Source organism: Amblyomma maculatum, chromosome 6 (genome assembly GCF_055883805.1).
Source record: "Amblyomma maculatum isolate TAMU_Amacu chromosome 6, ASM5588380v1, whole genome shotgun sequence".
Lineage (NCBI taxonomy): Eukaryota > Metazoa > Arthropoda > Arachnida > Ixodida > Ixodidae > Amblyomma > Amblyomma maculatum.
This window is the reverse complement of record NC_139349.1, coordinates 44,418,720-44,436,106: the sequence shown is the minus strand read 5'-3', so window position 1 is coordinate 44,436,106 and position 17,387 is coordinate 44,418,720. Positions and strand designations below refer to the sequence as shown.

The 17,387-nt window shown below is 43.7% G+C and overlaps 1 protein-coding gene across 2 annotated transcripts in view; it reads left to right on the top strand.

Annotated features, from left to right (window-relative positions):
* The window catches only part of LOC146185628 (glycine receptor subunit alphaZ1-like), a 208,774-nt gene that overhangs the window by 170,615 nt on the left and 20,772 nt on the right, over positions 1-17,387 (top strand). For both annotated transcript variants that reach the window (XM_084606537.1, XM_084606538.1), the window contains one exon: positions 14,434-14,568. In XM_084606537.1, the coding sequence (XP_084462663.1) occupies positions 14,434-14,568 (135 nt within the window). The remainder of the gene's footprint in view (positions 1-14,433; positions 14,569-17,387) is intronic.

Genomic DNA, 17,387 nt, shown 5'->3' with positions numbered 1-17,387 from the left:
AAACGGTGCCCCAACGGCGAAAGAAACATGTAGTCAAATATAACACGAAGTTGTTCTCAGAAATATGCGTTTCTTGCTTATGCATGCGTAGTTGTAGATATCTTATAACTCAAACGATATTCATTTCCCATTGTCTTTATTTATATCTATTCGGCAATTCCCCAATAAACGTATCGACCGTAGCAGTATTAATTATCATAGGCTTGTTGATAATATTGTTTCCAAGGAAACTATTTCTCCTCAACAGTCATAGCATCGCAAAAAGTGGCAAGTGTTGCCTTATAAAGGGGTGTTACATGACAAATATTCCTAAGATTATAAGTGCAGCCACCTGCGTATCATCGCGGTTAGCGATGGATAGCAACAGTGTGAGCTTTAAAGGTGTAGCTTCTTCCTGCCGAAACTTTCCTCCACCTTTGCTTAAAAACATGGTTGTCAAACCAAAGTTGACCACAGGACCATGACTATAGGCTTAATTTCACAACACTCCTCCGCTTAACGGTTGTCCTTGTCTGAAATAAAGCACGCTCCATGCTACCTTGCTTCAAACGGGAATGAAATGAATTCACGTATTTATCAATGGTTAGCCACACTTTGGTTATGGAGGCTATAAGAACGAGGCAGGGTAGCTTATACGTATCTAACACCGAGACAATACGCACCTAATCTTCGAAAAGGTTTTGCCTGATGGGAAGGAAATGAAAGTAAAGGTCTATAAGTGTTCATTAGTTTTTTAGGTACGTGTGTCAACGAGGACTATTGTTTTCCTTTTAAGCATATTGTTTCAACGCCCCCGAGGGCTTGGCTGGGAAGGTTAGTCTGTCAGGAACGTCCCATTGTTTAAATGAAGCTGCAGATTCAAGCGTTCACTCTTTCATGATGAACAGTGCGTTTCCGCCGTCTTTGAAGACGCTCACTGAGCAGGCGCAGAATGAGTGGGTGTGTGCGACAAGGGGTGAAGGAAGGAACCGTTGTGCCTACCGCAGAAAACTATGCTGCAATGAAGGTGCTAATTAGTTTATATTATTAGGACGTTGTTGAAAATACTTCCACAAATAGTAAGTCGCTCATAGGTCATCCCCTCTGTAGTACGGATTGTGCTAAATTTTGAGGCTGCGTCCTTTTTTAGCGCATTTCTCGCAAGTTTCCAGAGATATTAACCTGCCAGCAGAAAACTTCCGCAACAAAGCGAGGTGTGTGCGATGGAGTTGAAGGTTGCCAACATGTGCGTTTTGAAAGGCTTCACAGTGAGATGCTTCTTTAGTGTCGGCTATAGCAGCTTTGCCACATTGGCGGGTACGAAACAGGCAATCACGTGTGCGCGTATACGTTCCAGAAGTAATTAGGTGCCCTTTACTCGCTTGATATATGGCTACACATTACTCCTAGAGATAAGAAGGCTTGACGCCATATAATGACCTCATTGCATGGTGGCGTCTTTCGCTTACGGCTCAATAGAAACGAGAACAGCGAGGTGGATTGGCACATAATATCCTGTATACTTATCGTATATAGCATTAAAAGAAACACGCTTCAATATATTAAAAATACATGCATAAAGGTTTTATTGTCACTCCGTCGTCGCCATTAGTAACTGATGGCAAAGTTCCGCAACTTTGTTCCATCTCTATCTCAGCATGGAGCGTCCCCTTTGAAACGGGGTGGTAGCAATAGCTATCATGCTCATTGTTCTCCCTGTATCCTTATTATTGATTTAGATTAGTTAACCAAAGCATCATTTTATTTATTAAATTTTGTTTCTACATTACTAACATTGTCACTTCTCTGCTTTTAAGCCACCAATCTTCCAGTCGTTTTTTGCTAGTTCCCACCGCCGGTTTATTCACCCGGACACTGGCATCTCTAAACCCCAGACCTTCAGGGACAGTGACTCCGCCTGCATCAACTTCCGGATGGATACCATTGCATTCGAGTAAGCAGCAGGCGCCGCCTATTTTACGCTACAACCTCGGCACCATTTCATCACTGGAAGAGACGAACAGAAAGAAATAGGCGCGAAGGAGAGAAAGGTATCCCGTCAGGACTAAACACTACCGAAAAGTTGCCAGATATTGAGCGGCTAACGACCAGGCTAGTAGGGAGGCTGTATCGATCTTCACTACCAGCAAGAAGGGTGGTCCTGCGACCTTCCATTCCAGATTGCCTATTCTCTTCTAGCGAAACTCGTAACCACCACACGCGCACCTTCCTGTTTTCTTATTTTTTTTTTCATCTGGAAACAGCGAAGCGGGCGCGGGATGCTAGGGGAAAGCGTGCAGCTGTCCTACGTTGTTTCACGAATTGAGTCAAACGGGCACGCGGGATGAGAAGTTCCGCTGATTAGCCTACGAGGACTAGAGAGCGGGTATTTATTTCCTCTTCCTTTCCATCGATCTTGGCTGCGGCCTGTACACGGTATAAAATTCTGTGCCTGCTCTTTCCTTTCATTTGTAACAAACTCTGCTTTATTTTCTGGTTGATTTCTCAACTGCTCTAAGGATTTGCTAAATGCAGAAACCACGAAATGTAATTCAGTCGTGTTCAAACAAGGTTGACCGAAGAGGGGGTTTTTACACCGCTTCTGCTCTTGCACGGTAGAGGTCGCAAATCATTATATCGTCAATTCCAGATGAAAACTAAGTCAGCTGGCAAAATTACGTCGGAGGCATTTATACCTCTCTTAATTGCAGAAAGGCGAAAGCCTTTTCTGCGACTCTTTGCGCTAAATCGCCGTTTTCTCGCTCATTTGCTCCTTCTTTTTTTTTTTTTTTTTGCTCTTCTTTTTCGCTTCTTTTACTCTTTTTCCCATGTTTGTCGAACAATTTCGTCTTATTTTGCACAATTTCAACGTCCATGGCTGTTTTAATGTCCGCACACTATATCGACATACTTGGATATTTTGGCGTCTAACTTACTTTTTTTGGCTCGAGTTAATAACAAATGGCTCCACATGAACGCAGTTCTGCAATGAGACACATTTTTCGCCCTCTACCTCATACAATCATTATTTTATTCATCACTCACTTGATTTCTCAAAACATAAAGGTGTGACAGCCTCCACGGACGTACACATTTCCTGTCCACAATCCACAATTTAAAGGCTTTTATATTAATAGCGAACTAACCTGGCTAAGGGCATTGTTCAGTGAGTATATTTGAGACTCACTTCATAGGAAAGCTAATAAATAGCTGGTTGCCAGTGAAAACACAACCGTTAAGTAATTGTGACAGGAGTATGGAGCTAGAACTCAAGGCCACTACACAGCACTGTTAGAACAATACTTTTCTGCTTCTAATACATCCCAACAAGTCAAGCTTAACTATATAACTTTACATGTACGGCTCAGCAGGCACATTGCTGCTAATTCAGCCACTCTAACAGTGAAAATATCAGATTAACATTATGCTCAGGTGAGTACATTTAGGGCTTACAGTACCGGCTTCGCGGTATAGTCTTCCTTTCTTAAAGTTCGATTAGGATAATTTTTCCTCACATATGCTGTTACTAACAATGCACTCACACAAACACCAGAGCCGAAAAAGAATCTTGTCTTATGCCTGACTCCTGATTGGCGTACTGATCGTGACATCACAGCCCACATTTCCCTGCGTTCAAATAGTGTTCAACAGGATATCATCATTCTAACCAGGACAAAGTAAGAGACGTTTTGGTAATGTTTCAACAATCATCCATTTAAATATTAACAACAATTTTGTCTTCATTATTTTATTGTGGTCCACCTTCCGGAAAACGAAAAAACAAGCAAAAATATTGATTGAGATAGAGCCTCTGGTGGGCTGGCTAGCAGCGGCATTTCTGCAAGCCACACAACTGCACTTTACAACAAATATCTTAGCATTGAAGAAAAGAGTGAAGGTTCTTTGCTGTCGCGCTCTTTCTCCCTCTCCTTTTGGTAAAAAGCCACACGTCGAGCGTGTCATGTTGAGCATAAAACAGCGTATAAAGTTCTAAGTGCCTCCCATTCTTCTCAAGTCCTTTCTATAGCACCCATTCGCAGTGCCGCTTGCATTTTCAGGCTGCCCGCTCCTAACATACATCCTCACTACTAATAGCCATGGTCAATACTCGTCAAAGTTCAGAGACCAATAGCTAAAGCTGTCGTAAAAGGCCCTCTCCTTCGTTGTAACTGCGTGACCGGCGTAAAGAACGGCCATTAGAGTCACTGCACCGTAAAACAGCTGGCAGGGATGAACTACCCACTTAAGGCCTACACACGGTGCCAATATGTTCCAGTCGTAAAACTCGCTCGTTGCTATAAAGTTGATTCTTGGGGACAAAAGGTGCCGCAATTTTGTTTAGTTTTTTAACAAGGAGCGTCTCCCGCGATATTTGCATGTCGAGCTGGTAGCATGCGTTATTCCCAAAGAACTGGGTGAAAAAAGATCGAAGACCATAAGATGCAAACATTTCTCAGGATACAGCATAGGAATTTGAGTCTCTGTTTTCAGTGATGCGTTGTTCCGCAAAAAAACGTCAGTTCTAAATCGCGTGCAGGGTTCGGTTTGGTTGATTTGGCTTGTGGGGTTTAACGCCCCAAAGCGACTCAGGCTGTGAAAGACGTCATAGTGGAGGACGCCGGAAATTTCGACCACCTGGGGCTCTTTAACATGCGCTGACATCGCACATCCCGCGGGCGCCTAATTTTGCGAAGCCAACAAAAGGCGGCCGCCGAGGCCAGGATTCGATCCAGCGTTCATGGGCACGGTAGTAGAGCACCCTAACCACTGCACCACACCGGATGGGAGGGCAGAGTTTGACGCGTGATCGAAAGCCTCAATATAGTTTAAAATACGGCCACATTTGCACAATGACAACTTACTTCTATCTGAACTGGCATCATAGCCATGCCGTTGACGTTAATTAGGCGTACATCTAGCCAGGATCAGCAAATGCCTCTCTAGAAAAAGATGAATGCTCATCCTTAAAACTGGGCAAAAAGGGTACCCTGCTTCATGCACGCCGGCTATATTATTCTTGAATTTAGCAGATGATGAAGCATTTTCTTCAACAGCTTGCTAGAACTAGTCATTTAACATCGCGGGCCATGCCGAGGTGTGAACCAGACGTTTAAACAGCATTGAGTAATAAAGCCACCAATCCAAGTTGAATAAACCTACCACGTGTAATACACTTCAGCACAACCCTCCCTCCCCCCCCCCCCCTAAGCTTTTATTATGTGCCGTAGTTTCAAAGTTTCAATTATTTTGCATTTGGTTTTGTACGGAATTGATGGCATTTTCTATATTTTATAGACTATGGCCTTTTCCACACACTACTGAGCTGCAGTAATAATATTTAATTTAACAAAGTTTATTCAGTGGCTTATCAGGAGACCTCGTCCGTTTTCTTGCATGTTGCACTTTGGTACTGATTTACTCGAAGACGGGGGAAAAAATTAAATAAGCAGGACACCGGCGTGCTTGAAATACTTTCGTCCGCAATGGAAATTGAAGAAGTGTTATTCCTGCACTATCTCCAAAGATCTCCTTAGAGGTAGGTGCCCTTAGAAACAATAAGATGAAACTGGAGAGAACCATCTCAGAGCTTTACAAGAGATATAGTTTATCTTTGAATTCACATGTAAAAAACAACCTTGATAGATGCAAAAAACAACTCGAACCTTTGAGGTTCCGAAACAGTTTTCCCTGCATTCCATTGTTTCCCGCAGTGCTGCCGTGCAACTGTATAGAGAAAGCGTTGCTTTCAGAACTGATATCACGCATAAGTTCATGCCAAGTGTCGCCGTTGCGTAAGAGGAAATTTCTTCTTCGTACAATGGTTCGCGCTCAGGCGGCGCTTTAGTAAACTTTATTTTTTAACTTTAGGCATTGCCGAAAGAACTTTTCGGGCAGGCATTTGAATAAGTTCCTACAAACGAATGCCGAAAAAACTAACAGTTGCGCACGAAGAGTTCGCATCTTTTTTTTTTGCTGCATTTTGCTTAGGGCACTGAAGCATAGTTGCGAAAAAGTGCAATAAAGAGTACGAAATTCGAAAGCTGCGCAGTAAACGTTCGCATCTTTTGTGCTGCAACTCGCTTATTATACTGAGGTATAGTGGCGAGCAGCGCATTAAAAGAGTGGCGAAATTTGACTCGTACTTTAAATGTAAATTTATGCGGCTGTTCTCACACACGTATTTTTCTAACCTAAGAGAAAACGCATCAACTTAGTCAGTGTGGCATAATGAAATAATATGTTTCTTCAATTCACGATTCTGGTCAAACTCTGCGTCTTTACGCGACTGCAGCTATGAGCCATTAAGAATGGCGGCAACCTGGGGGGTCATGAGCTGTTTGCGCATTAGTGTCTTTCACAAACCATCATCAACATCGCTATCCAACCATCAGAGGGCGGAGCCGGGTAACAGCCTCATCACCTAACCCCATTTAACCATGTTTGGTGTCTGTTGCGTCCACCGTATACCCATCCTGTAACCATCTAGGCCGCTGTCTTTGTTTGCGGCTAGTATTGTGCTGTCATGCCTATTAAATTATTAATCTAACTATAGCTATTCTCAAGAAAATACACCAAAACAGCAATCCATAAGATAGGTACTAAGCAGCGTCCATTCAGAACTGTCCAGTCACTAGCTCAAGTTCAGCCTTCAAAATTTCGATGTGAGATTTTGACCAGCTCCGAACAAAAGTTCATTGTGACTGAAAAGATAAGGAAACCCATAAAAATATGAAAAGGTGCGTCATCATCAGTAGCATGTGTCGTTAGGGCCTCCGTCAATAAATGGCCGCGTTCGTGTTTTGTATAAGCCCAGGTCGATAGACCGGTTAAAAACGGGCTCAGATAAAACACATCACGTCCTCATTCCCTGCGGGGCACTGGGTCAGGAGGCGTGGAAAGAAAACCGACGTGATATGCACGCCACGACAGACTCCTCGAACAAGTGTGTTTGCGCTTCAATCATGGCAATTATGTGCATCTTATACGATACGATTCTACAGCAAGTCGGTCCTTAAGTAGTAGCGGGCTTCCGCCTTGTAGCGCGCTATCAGAAATCTTTGTCTCATTCACTACATCGGTAAAGTGAGCGCCCACCCACTGTAGGTCGGGCTCATGAGCGGAATAGCGTGGAAATGCAGCGATGCGCACAGTATTGGCACGCTCACAAAGCGCTATATTCCCTCTGTAATCATATTTCCACTGAAGTACGCACGCGAATTATAATGTCGCTTAGACAAGGCCTTTTCGCGCACTTTTGACGACGTCCCGTAGAACAAGAATTTGACGCCTACACCCTAGCCAAAGGAGCAGTAAAATTCTCCACCAATAACCACACTGTTCAAGCAACTCGACAACACTTTTCGCGCAGATACCCCGCCAGGTGATAAAGCAAAGCACGCTCCAACTCCAAAGGCTGGGACACCCACTGCGCATTCTTCTTTTTTTCCTCCCAGAACTAGCAAATGTGCAGTGTTTTCATCTCTCTGAAATAGCAGCTATACTTGCTGTACGCGGTTATAGAGCTGAGCTTCCAGGTGCTTGGAGGACCCACACAGAACGTCACATCTGTCATCGTTACGTCCACGGTGTGAACGCTATGTTCTGCGCTACGCAATAACTAAGCGACCTAAATGCAGGGCCTGGCATTAACTAGCTCTTAGCCTGCTATTAGGAAAAGAGAGTGTTATATATCGTTGTGTTTCTGCAAAAGCGCTACAAGTCTGTCAACGTTACTGACCTGCAGCGTGATATATATTCAGCACGAAGCTTTTAGAGATGCATTATTTTCTTCTTGAGAGAAAACTCGGATAAATGGCGCTGGTATATTTGGAATTCCCTGTTTGACAAAAATGTCAAGAAAGACTTAAAATCGAAAAGAACTCCCGTATGCTCCATGCTTCCTCCCTCACGAAATTGTAGCCACATTTTAAACGCGCGAAACGCGTTTGCGGGAATTGTTTCCAATATCATATAAAGATGTTTCTACAACCATACGACAGCTAGAGAGGCAAAGCGTGAACTATTTCTCTTTGCACGAAGAAGAAAAATTTACAGCGGCTGGTCGTCATCGCCTGTGTCCACTCCAATAGTTCGCCGCGTTCAGCTTTCTTTCTTGGAATTGAAAAACATTCATTTTATTTTTCTGCGCACGACCTGTCCCCACTATTCTATTACGAAATGTTGTGAATGCAACCAAAATCACTGAATTCTCCAATACACCGTCAGACACTTCAAGAAAGTTTCAAATATATCACGGGCAATAGTAGAGGGCCTGACGCTTAGCGATGACATTTAGGTACATGGTTGAGGCTGCCTGCGTATCAAGTTCTGCTCTTGCACGTGTTCCAATAAAGGGTCCATCTCGAGCGCGAGCAGTAAGACCGATAAGAAGCAGCCTTGATCTAGTACCCTTAGTGCCGAAGAGTTGCGGCGTGGCGATGCAATGAACAAGCTTTCTGCTTATACGTTAGCGTACAGTTGCTGCGGCAATGCAATAAACTCCACGGAGAAGTCACAACAAGCAAGGATCTCTATAGGAAGGCTTACTTTAGTCCGTCAGCCGCCTTTTCTTGGTCCACGCTTCCAAAAATGGCACCCTCGCGCCGCCTCTGTCGTGTCTCGCTGGACTGTCAATGACGAAAAATGCTCCGGCCAGAAGCAAATGAAAAATGGTGCGGTATGAGAAGCTGCGGGAGAAAGCTGCTAATGTGCCTTAGCAGGTGAGCCCTGAGGATCTTATATTGAGAGTTTATTAGCGTGACGCTGCGCCGTACCGAACGATTCCACGTGTCTCTGCATAGTTAAAAAGAAACATTATGCTGTCCTGGTCGAAAGAGCGATGGAGAGTTATCTGGAAAGAATGGCGTATAACGTTGGAATGAGAGATTCTTCCATAATTAGTCACGTTGCTCGATAAAAATGTACTCCGAACATGGTTCATTGCAGCTACACCCGATTTCCTCCCGCGCACGACGTGCCATACCTGACTCTGTAGGGGTAAATGGAATGAGGGAGTGCATGTAGTTATTAACCGTTTGAGTGAGGACAGAAGCATGGTGCTCAAGCCGCTCCTCGTATTGCGTTCCAAAGAGTGCTGCTAAAACGAGGGCGGGGAACCTAGACACAGCCTTTAAAGGTATAGGTACCTTTGCGAATGATTCCATTCTCTTTTCTACTCATTCAATAACTATTCTTTTACGTGTGCCTGTATGAACCCCGTCATAGTTATCATACGGAGTTGATATATTACAATACGTGCAAGATCACCTCGCATAAAATAAATCACGGTTTTAACCAAACCGTACGAACGTGACTCTACGATATATAGGGGCAGCGTGTCTAAATTCAGGATCCAGGAGGTTAGATTCTGAGCGCAACCTCATTTCTTAAAAGTGAAGTCCGAGCTAGCATTGCATGTCGATTCAGTCAAGTCACGTGATTTGGTGACGTCACACACAACCCAAATACCAGTCAGTGCCCGGCCATTGCACCTTCCTACTGCCACCGGCCACAGCCATATCTGTCATTTTGCGAACACAACGCAGAAAGCCAGATAACTGGATAATGGGACATTTAGAGTCATAGCTTTTGACTGCTTATAAGCACAAGAAGCAAAGCAAGCATTTATAAAATGGCTGCGTACATGAAAGAGTTCAACAGCTTGATCATATATACGTTTATGATACCATCTGTGCTGCTGACGTTCGTAGATTCATAGCCACAGCGGACCAGGTGTACCTGGCGATAGCAGCTGCAGATCCCAGAATTTCGTACTTCGCGTACAAGGGAATAAGCAAACGGCGGTCGTGCCAAGGCCTTTTCATCACTGCTCGTTTCTTGCTTCCATTTGCCAATAAGCCCTGGCCAAAAGCTTTTTATAGTGCTTGTATTGTCATTCCTTCCTTTGTACTCGCCACGCACGCACGCACGCACGCACGCACGCACACACACACACACACACACACACACACACACACACACACACACACACACACACACACACACACACACACACACACACACACACACACACACACACACACACACACACACACACACACACACACACACACACACACACACACACACACACACACACACACACACACACACACACACACACACACACACACACACACACACACACACACACACACACACACACACACACACACACACACACACACACACAGGTATTCAGGACATGTTGGGCGCAGTAACTAATTCATTTCATTGCAGACATCTAAATCGTGCCGTGAGATAATGGACGAAGGTAGAAATTGAAGATGGAACGGATAAAGAATTGCCGTAATGATAGACTCTAGAATACCTTTCATCTCAAGGGGGTGTTTATAAAGTGCTCAGACAACTCACGGCACACAGGCACATTTCGCCTTCGTCAAAACGCTTATGCCGCAGCCGTAATGAAGCCAACAAACTCTAGCCCTGCAGCCGAGCCACCTGTAGTCTTTGAATTACTGCAATTTTCAGCGTCACCTTTAGAGAACAAGTGAACATGTGCCGAAGAAGACAGAACATATTGAGGTTGCTCGACCGAGGCACGGACCCTGCATCATGACTGATAGCTCTTCAATACACGAAAGAAGGTGCCGTCATCTATTAAAGGATCTGCAACACAGCACCTCTTACCTTTAGTAAATTTCATTATTACATATATTGTTGACCAGAGCGATCATTAATTTTCTATTCGTTTGGTTCGTATCCCTTTCTGATGCATTCTCTGTTCCTTTCGAAAAACCGTTGCTAGCCTCACCGCATCTACTCTAGCCCGTGATGGCACGTGCTTGTAGCGTCTTTGTCCCTTCTTTTTTGTAAGTGATAGTTAGCAATCGAAAGATATATAGCTTAGTTTAAAATCTAAATATAGGATCTAAAATGATGGAATTAAGGTCACGCTTGTAAGAGTGAAAGCCTGGTGGAAATTCACACGACGAGTGAGCACAACTGGCGCTGGTTGCTACGTCTATGGAGCCGGCATCAGATGCCACGATAGGTAGCATTATGTTTTAAGCCACTGCGGGATGGCAACAGAAAAGCAGTCACTCGCAGTTACTGACAAGTCGCAGCTGGTGTTCGATTGAAGCCAAGCAATAACCCGATGACGCTGATATAGTGAATGATTTCCTAGCATGTTTTGTACTGCCATAGTAAAAACTCGGAAAATTGTCAAGACCCTAAGTTGACAACCGATGAGCGGAATTTCATGCAATTTAGGGAGTGCAGTGCCACCTTATCAAAGCCCATTACTAAGGACAATGTTGCAAAGCATATACAAGACGTGGCTCGCCGAGCAGCTGCAAAAGAGACCACATCTAACGATGATCGAAGATTCAGAATTTTAGCACAGGTGGATTTTCAACCTCTTGGCCTCTCTTTTGCTTAAGTGTCTATAACTATAATTTTGCCAGCGCTATCATTATTTTGCTTGCATCGATTATCTGTCAGCAATGGGATCGGATCAAGAACCCCGAACGTAAAAAGATGCATGTATTTTCGTTACATTGGAGACGCTGAAACGAGCTCATTACTCCGACACCTGTGAAACTAATGTCAACCACCCTTTACTTATCAATGAGCTAACCTGGTAATCTTAGCTGTACTAATTTATTTTACGTCGGCTGTCTCTATGGGTGTGATAAGATGTGAATTTTTATACATTTACCAAGCTAGCTCCTCTTTCACTGCATCTGCACTTGCTCCAGGTGAGGCACACCTCACCTGAAGGAAGTGTCACTAAACTGAGACGTAAGCCAAACTGCAAAGAAATGCTTGCGCTGACATGTTGAGAACCACCTAGAAACAGCAGTAGAAACGTGGTACTCACGACGTTGTTGCTACCGCAACGGTGATGCTTGCTTGAGGATTCTTTAGCGACAACCTTCTTTGCTTGTTTCCGTGTGTATGCATGAGATAAAAAGGCAAACAGGGCGCATATCTGTACAGCTGCTAAGGAGTAGCTACGAATAACGCAGGTTAAACTGAAAACGTTTTCCTGCGTGCGAATCTCTCCAGTGCACAAATGTGAATGTCAGAGCCAGTCAAAAAGCCTTTTGTTTTCACGTCGGCACCACATACATTTTTAATGCATGGCGAATTTACGTTGCTTGCCTAAGTATTTTCACAACGCTCAACTTGGTCATCAAAAGTATTTATTACAGTGCATATGAAGCAGTCTGCGCAAAATTCCTTTTGGATCTCCGACATAATTCAACATGTATTGAATAAAGAGATGAACAAACACTGTTGCTATTAAAATGATTTGAACGGTGAACGCAGATTCTTTAGCATACTCTGAGCTCTCATTCAATTTCAGCAATGCTAGATTTCAGAAACATAACCAAAGCACTTACGAAGGTTATAGAGGACTTTAAAACGGGAAACCTTCTCTGATATCATATATATAGGTCAAATATTATGTTAACACACAACCTTTTATTAATGGTACCGAACAAGGCATAAATTTTCATCACAGTTTGATTCGCCGTGGAAAGGCAATATTTAAAGCAATATTGGTTTTCATTTGCGAGAACATTACTTTCACTATGGTGTACAGTGCATTGTCACCGTGCCATACCCTCAGCTGCCTACACTATCGTCTAGTCTCCCACTACATGTGTGAGAAGCGGAGCAACTTACAGCGGGTAGAGGCACGCCTTTTCATACTAAAACTGTTTTCCAATTAGTCTGCTGACCCTCAAGTCACGCTCACAATCAAAACCCAATCATCAAATTTACCACTGTGTACAATTTTGCTAATGATTCCTTCTCTCTTTACGACTGAGCCCCTATTCTCTTTCTGGCGGCAGAAAATGGACTTCCATGCCTGAATTTCAAGGTATTTAGCAAACTAAAAGAGCCATGAAAGCCTTTACGAAATAGAAAAACACATACTTCGGCAGCTGATGCCATGCTCCATGTTTCATTTATCAACTCCTTTGTTGCACCCAATTTCTTAGTGCACATGTACGTATACTGCAGAACTTCACTGCTGTAAATTGTCCTCATACGCCACAGATAAGTTCGGAGAGGAGGTATACCAATTTATACCTTCTTTCTATGTTTTGTAGTGTATTATTGTAACAGCTTGACCAGCGCGCAGAGGTGCGAGACGATATTCCTTTCTGTTGGCAGCGGAGGCATCATGTACTGTATTCTAAGCCTAACAAACAAGTAATTTTAAGGTTTGACGTAACATCTGGCCCTATCTCTGACATGCTGTGCACACGTGCGGGGCTTTCGGGCATAGAGTGCCACCCTTTGCTCTAACAATCTAACGTGACCCAGCAGAAACCGATTGCCCTGCCAGGGAGAAGTCAGTTCCCGAGCTGACGTCAGACGGGGATAATCTGCGTGACTGCATAGCCTCCAACTTTCATAGTAAGTCCTTGATAATATGTGTGACCACGTGATTTCTCGACCATTCCCTTCAGGTAAAGTTCATTTCTCTTTCTTTCAAATTAAATGTCCAGCTTCCAATCAGTCTAAATTTTTACTGCTTGCAAATTGTTGCACCCGAACGAAGTTCCTGTCTCCAAGGCAACGAATTTGAGAATTTCTGTTACTACGGGCCCCTTCCTTCACTTTCGTTCAGGTTCTCAAGATTGATTCCTCTAACGGAACGAAATTGAGTGTCGGTTAGAGACTCAGCAGGGCATTGGGCACCTTCTTTCATTTCACTCGCCCGATTTCGTGCCTTGCGTCGTATGTCCGTTCAACGCTTTCTTCGTTCTTGCTCTAAATCTTACGCTTATATTTGAAACCTTAGCAAATACTTTCGTTTTTTTTTGTGTGTTTTTGCGAACAAGGAACGACATCTTCAATACCGATGCGCTAAAGTTTTCCAGCCAAACTAAGGCTGAAAACATACAAACCTTTTGCGGCCAGTTTGTTCTCTTCTCCTGAGTCGCCTTAGACTCACTGTACGTCAGAACATGCCGAAAATTGCGGCAGGTTGGACTTCCTTTTTTTCGACTTGGGGCCTAATTTGCAGCTTGGGCAACCAAGGCGGCACTAAGGGCTACGGCAATCTCTTTCAGGTTACTAAAAAGAAGCACCTGCTTCACATAATGGTGCCTTTGAACCTGTGAACGATGATGTACCTTGATGCCCGGTTTGAAGTGCTTTGTTCGTGTGCTAAAACAACGGCTTTCAACTGAAAGTTCATAGAGCTTTTGTGCACACTCTGATGTTGCCTGGCCGTTGAACATGCCGCATGTGTCGCTTTTGTATCTCTGCTTGCTATGAAGGAAGGCGAGAGGGCGAAACGTGTCAGTGGTATTAAGGAGAACAGTTTTGATGCACCTCGTTTCGTAAACTGAAAAAAAAAATGGGACATTTTGTGTTTGGACTGATTTTTTGGGACATTACTCTTCATATCACCATCTTTCTGCTTTTGGAGATGTCCAGGCTCTAACGAAGTTCCGCTCATTGCAGTTTCTAAGACGACCAAGGAAGTGGAGCTGCAATGGGGGAACGCAGAGGCTGTCACCATGTACAGTGGCCTGAAGATGGCACAGTTCGAGCTGCAACAGATAAGCCTTACAAAGTGTAGCGGTGCATTTCAGATCGGTGAGTCCTTCTTGCTTTCAGCGTTTATGCAAATACAGAGCAACCACGCATAAATCCAAATATTTCACACATTGTGTTATTACAGCATGCAAGCAAGTGGAATACGTTGCGCTTACAAATGTGTGACCACTTCTACGAGGTTTTTGTTTGCAAGCAGGCTTCCACAGAAATAAATGCGCCCAAACTCGGTGTAAAGGAAAAACGCTTCAGATAACTCCTCCCCCCCCCCTCCCCCCCTCTTAACCCTGTAATAAAAAATTTGCTTGGCCTCAAAAAAGAAACTGGAAGTGCCTTAAGTTTACCTTAAGAGGGTTACCCCAGTGCGTTCCTCGACACGTGGCCTGAAGGACAGAAGTTAAATTCCAGCACTCGACCAACATGTTTCCATTTTCACTGGCATGAGTTTAGCATCACCCGCCTTTCAACCAAAATAAGACATTTTCGACGTTAAGCGCACATCCAATTTTCGGTCCCTCACGACTTTTAATGTCATTACGGCAAAACGACGTCACTGCTAATTCTATGAAGTGTACATCTTCTATTGCAAAAGAAAGCTACCTTTTCTACTTGCTATTTCCAGAAAGCCTTCCAATTATTTTTAAGAAAGAGCTTTTTGACATGTGGCATCAGGTCTGGCGGGAATCAGAAAACAGTGGATTACGTTAACACTTGGCTGATTACTCCATTTCTGAACATTCTTTGTTTAACTACTACAGTTAAGTGTCTAGTTGGACTTGAGAATTTTTAGGCGGCACTATTAATAGCCATATCAGTATCACAGTTTCGAAAATGCGACTACGCTTGTTGTTGTGGCCCCAAAAATCTTGGTAACCTTTGGCCAAAGAGGTGCGTTTTCAAAAATTGTTGCTCTAATAACTGCCCTCCGTACCACCAATACATGACGCGAATTCTCATCACCCTCTATGCCCCGCTACGCTCCACCTGTGCTGCGATGCTTATCAACTTTCTTGATTCTACCAATGCATTCTGCACCAACCCACGCAGAAAGACTGCAGAAAAAAGTCTCTGCAGACACTGTATTGGGAGAATGCGAGAGCATTAGCGCTACCGAGATATTTTCATGCTTTTTTGTTGTACTTTTTATATATATAATTTTATTACATTTACAACAATCATTAAATATTATTATCGTTCAATATTACTGATTACTAATTATTATTATTTTTACATCATAAATTGGTTTACACGAAAAAAGGCGAAATGCATGTCACACTTTTTCGGCACATGAGTTATGCCATAAGAGAAAGTATTCGAGCTAACACGAGTATGGTGGATACCTACTCTTAGTCTGTAAATTGGTTTATAGAGAGCTTGAAAAACATTCAAAATGCAGTGCATTGTGGGTATTCTTGGGTAGTCCACTATTTTCCTGTACAGTGCAGCAGTCGGCCTTAGAGAGGGCCACGAAAACAGTGCGGAAGCTATGGTTCACCGTGCGGTTGTGGGCTATAATAGCCGAAAGCAGACTAAAGCGCAAAAGCTGAAGTCCGGACGAGATGATTGAGGGTTTTTTTAAAGAACCGTAGGCATGTTTTCACGAATGCGACAAAACCAAGTAGCTTTCAGAACGTCTCCGCGTGAGAGTGGCTTGCACGAATCAACAGACGTGGCATTCACAGCCCTCCGGAGAAATACCACGTGTGTGCATATCATTTCGTGTTAGGTACGTAAATGATTATTGATGTACGGCAGCCCGCACGTCGCACTGGTCAATTTGTTTACATTTTCGCAGCCTTGCCCCATGCGGTAAGAATCCATACTTCCACTGAATATTGTTCAAGCTTAGCGAGTGGTTTACCTGGGCTGAGGTCACAAGTATCTCACCGAAATTGCATCTAACCCGAATGGCATTTCAAATGCTTACCTATGTTTTGAGAGTGGCTGTGCCGGCTGTGACAGCTACGGCTCGCGAGCCCCACCACTTTGTACGTAGCTATGACCCTCAATAGCTTTCCTGACGTTCGGCTGCTGCCGATTTATGAAAATTATCCTTAAAACAAGAAATTCATGGATATCGGCGACGTCGATACACGTCCACACGTTCAAATCCATGTCTCAGTCGTCCGCGCCAAGAGTGAAAGGGTCCGCGCAGCACTGTTTTATCTTCTCTTCATACCACACGCAATATTTCGGGCACTATGTAACGGCCTATTACCCCTAGGATTCTGCATACATTTCACGCCCACGTATTACAGCTACAAAGTGACCACTCGATAGTTCGATCGACAGTCTAAGCTGGGCATTCAGTGTCCACGCAGTATACGTTGCTACATGCAGCTGCATCGTCTACCGCGTCGTAGTCTGCTCCATAATATGGAAATAAGGCGGCCTACCCGGCCTACGTATTCACATTGCTGGGTTAGGAAAACTTAGCGAAAGGGTTAATGAAGAATAGCTCAGCAATCTACGATTCACTGGTGACATTGCTTTGCTGAGTGGCTCAGGTGAGGAATTGCCGAAGATACTTAATGACATAGGCAGGAAAAGCAGAAAAGTTGGTCTTAAGTTTGATAAATGTGCAGAAAATTAAAACAATTAAAGTTCAACACCTTTTGGAAGCAACAGCCATCTGCAATAGGCAGCGACTCCTAGAAGTAGTACGATAATATGTATGCTGGTAATATCCGCAGGTCCGGATGACGAAAGGAAAATAAGTATAAGAGTCAGATTGGACTGGAGCGCACTTGGAAAATTTATGTCAAATCCTGAAATGTAGGTTACCTGTACCCTTAAAGCGGAAAGAATGCAACCACTGTTTTTTACCGGTACTCATCTGTATGACAATAACGTTAAGGCTG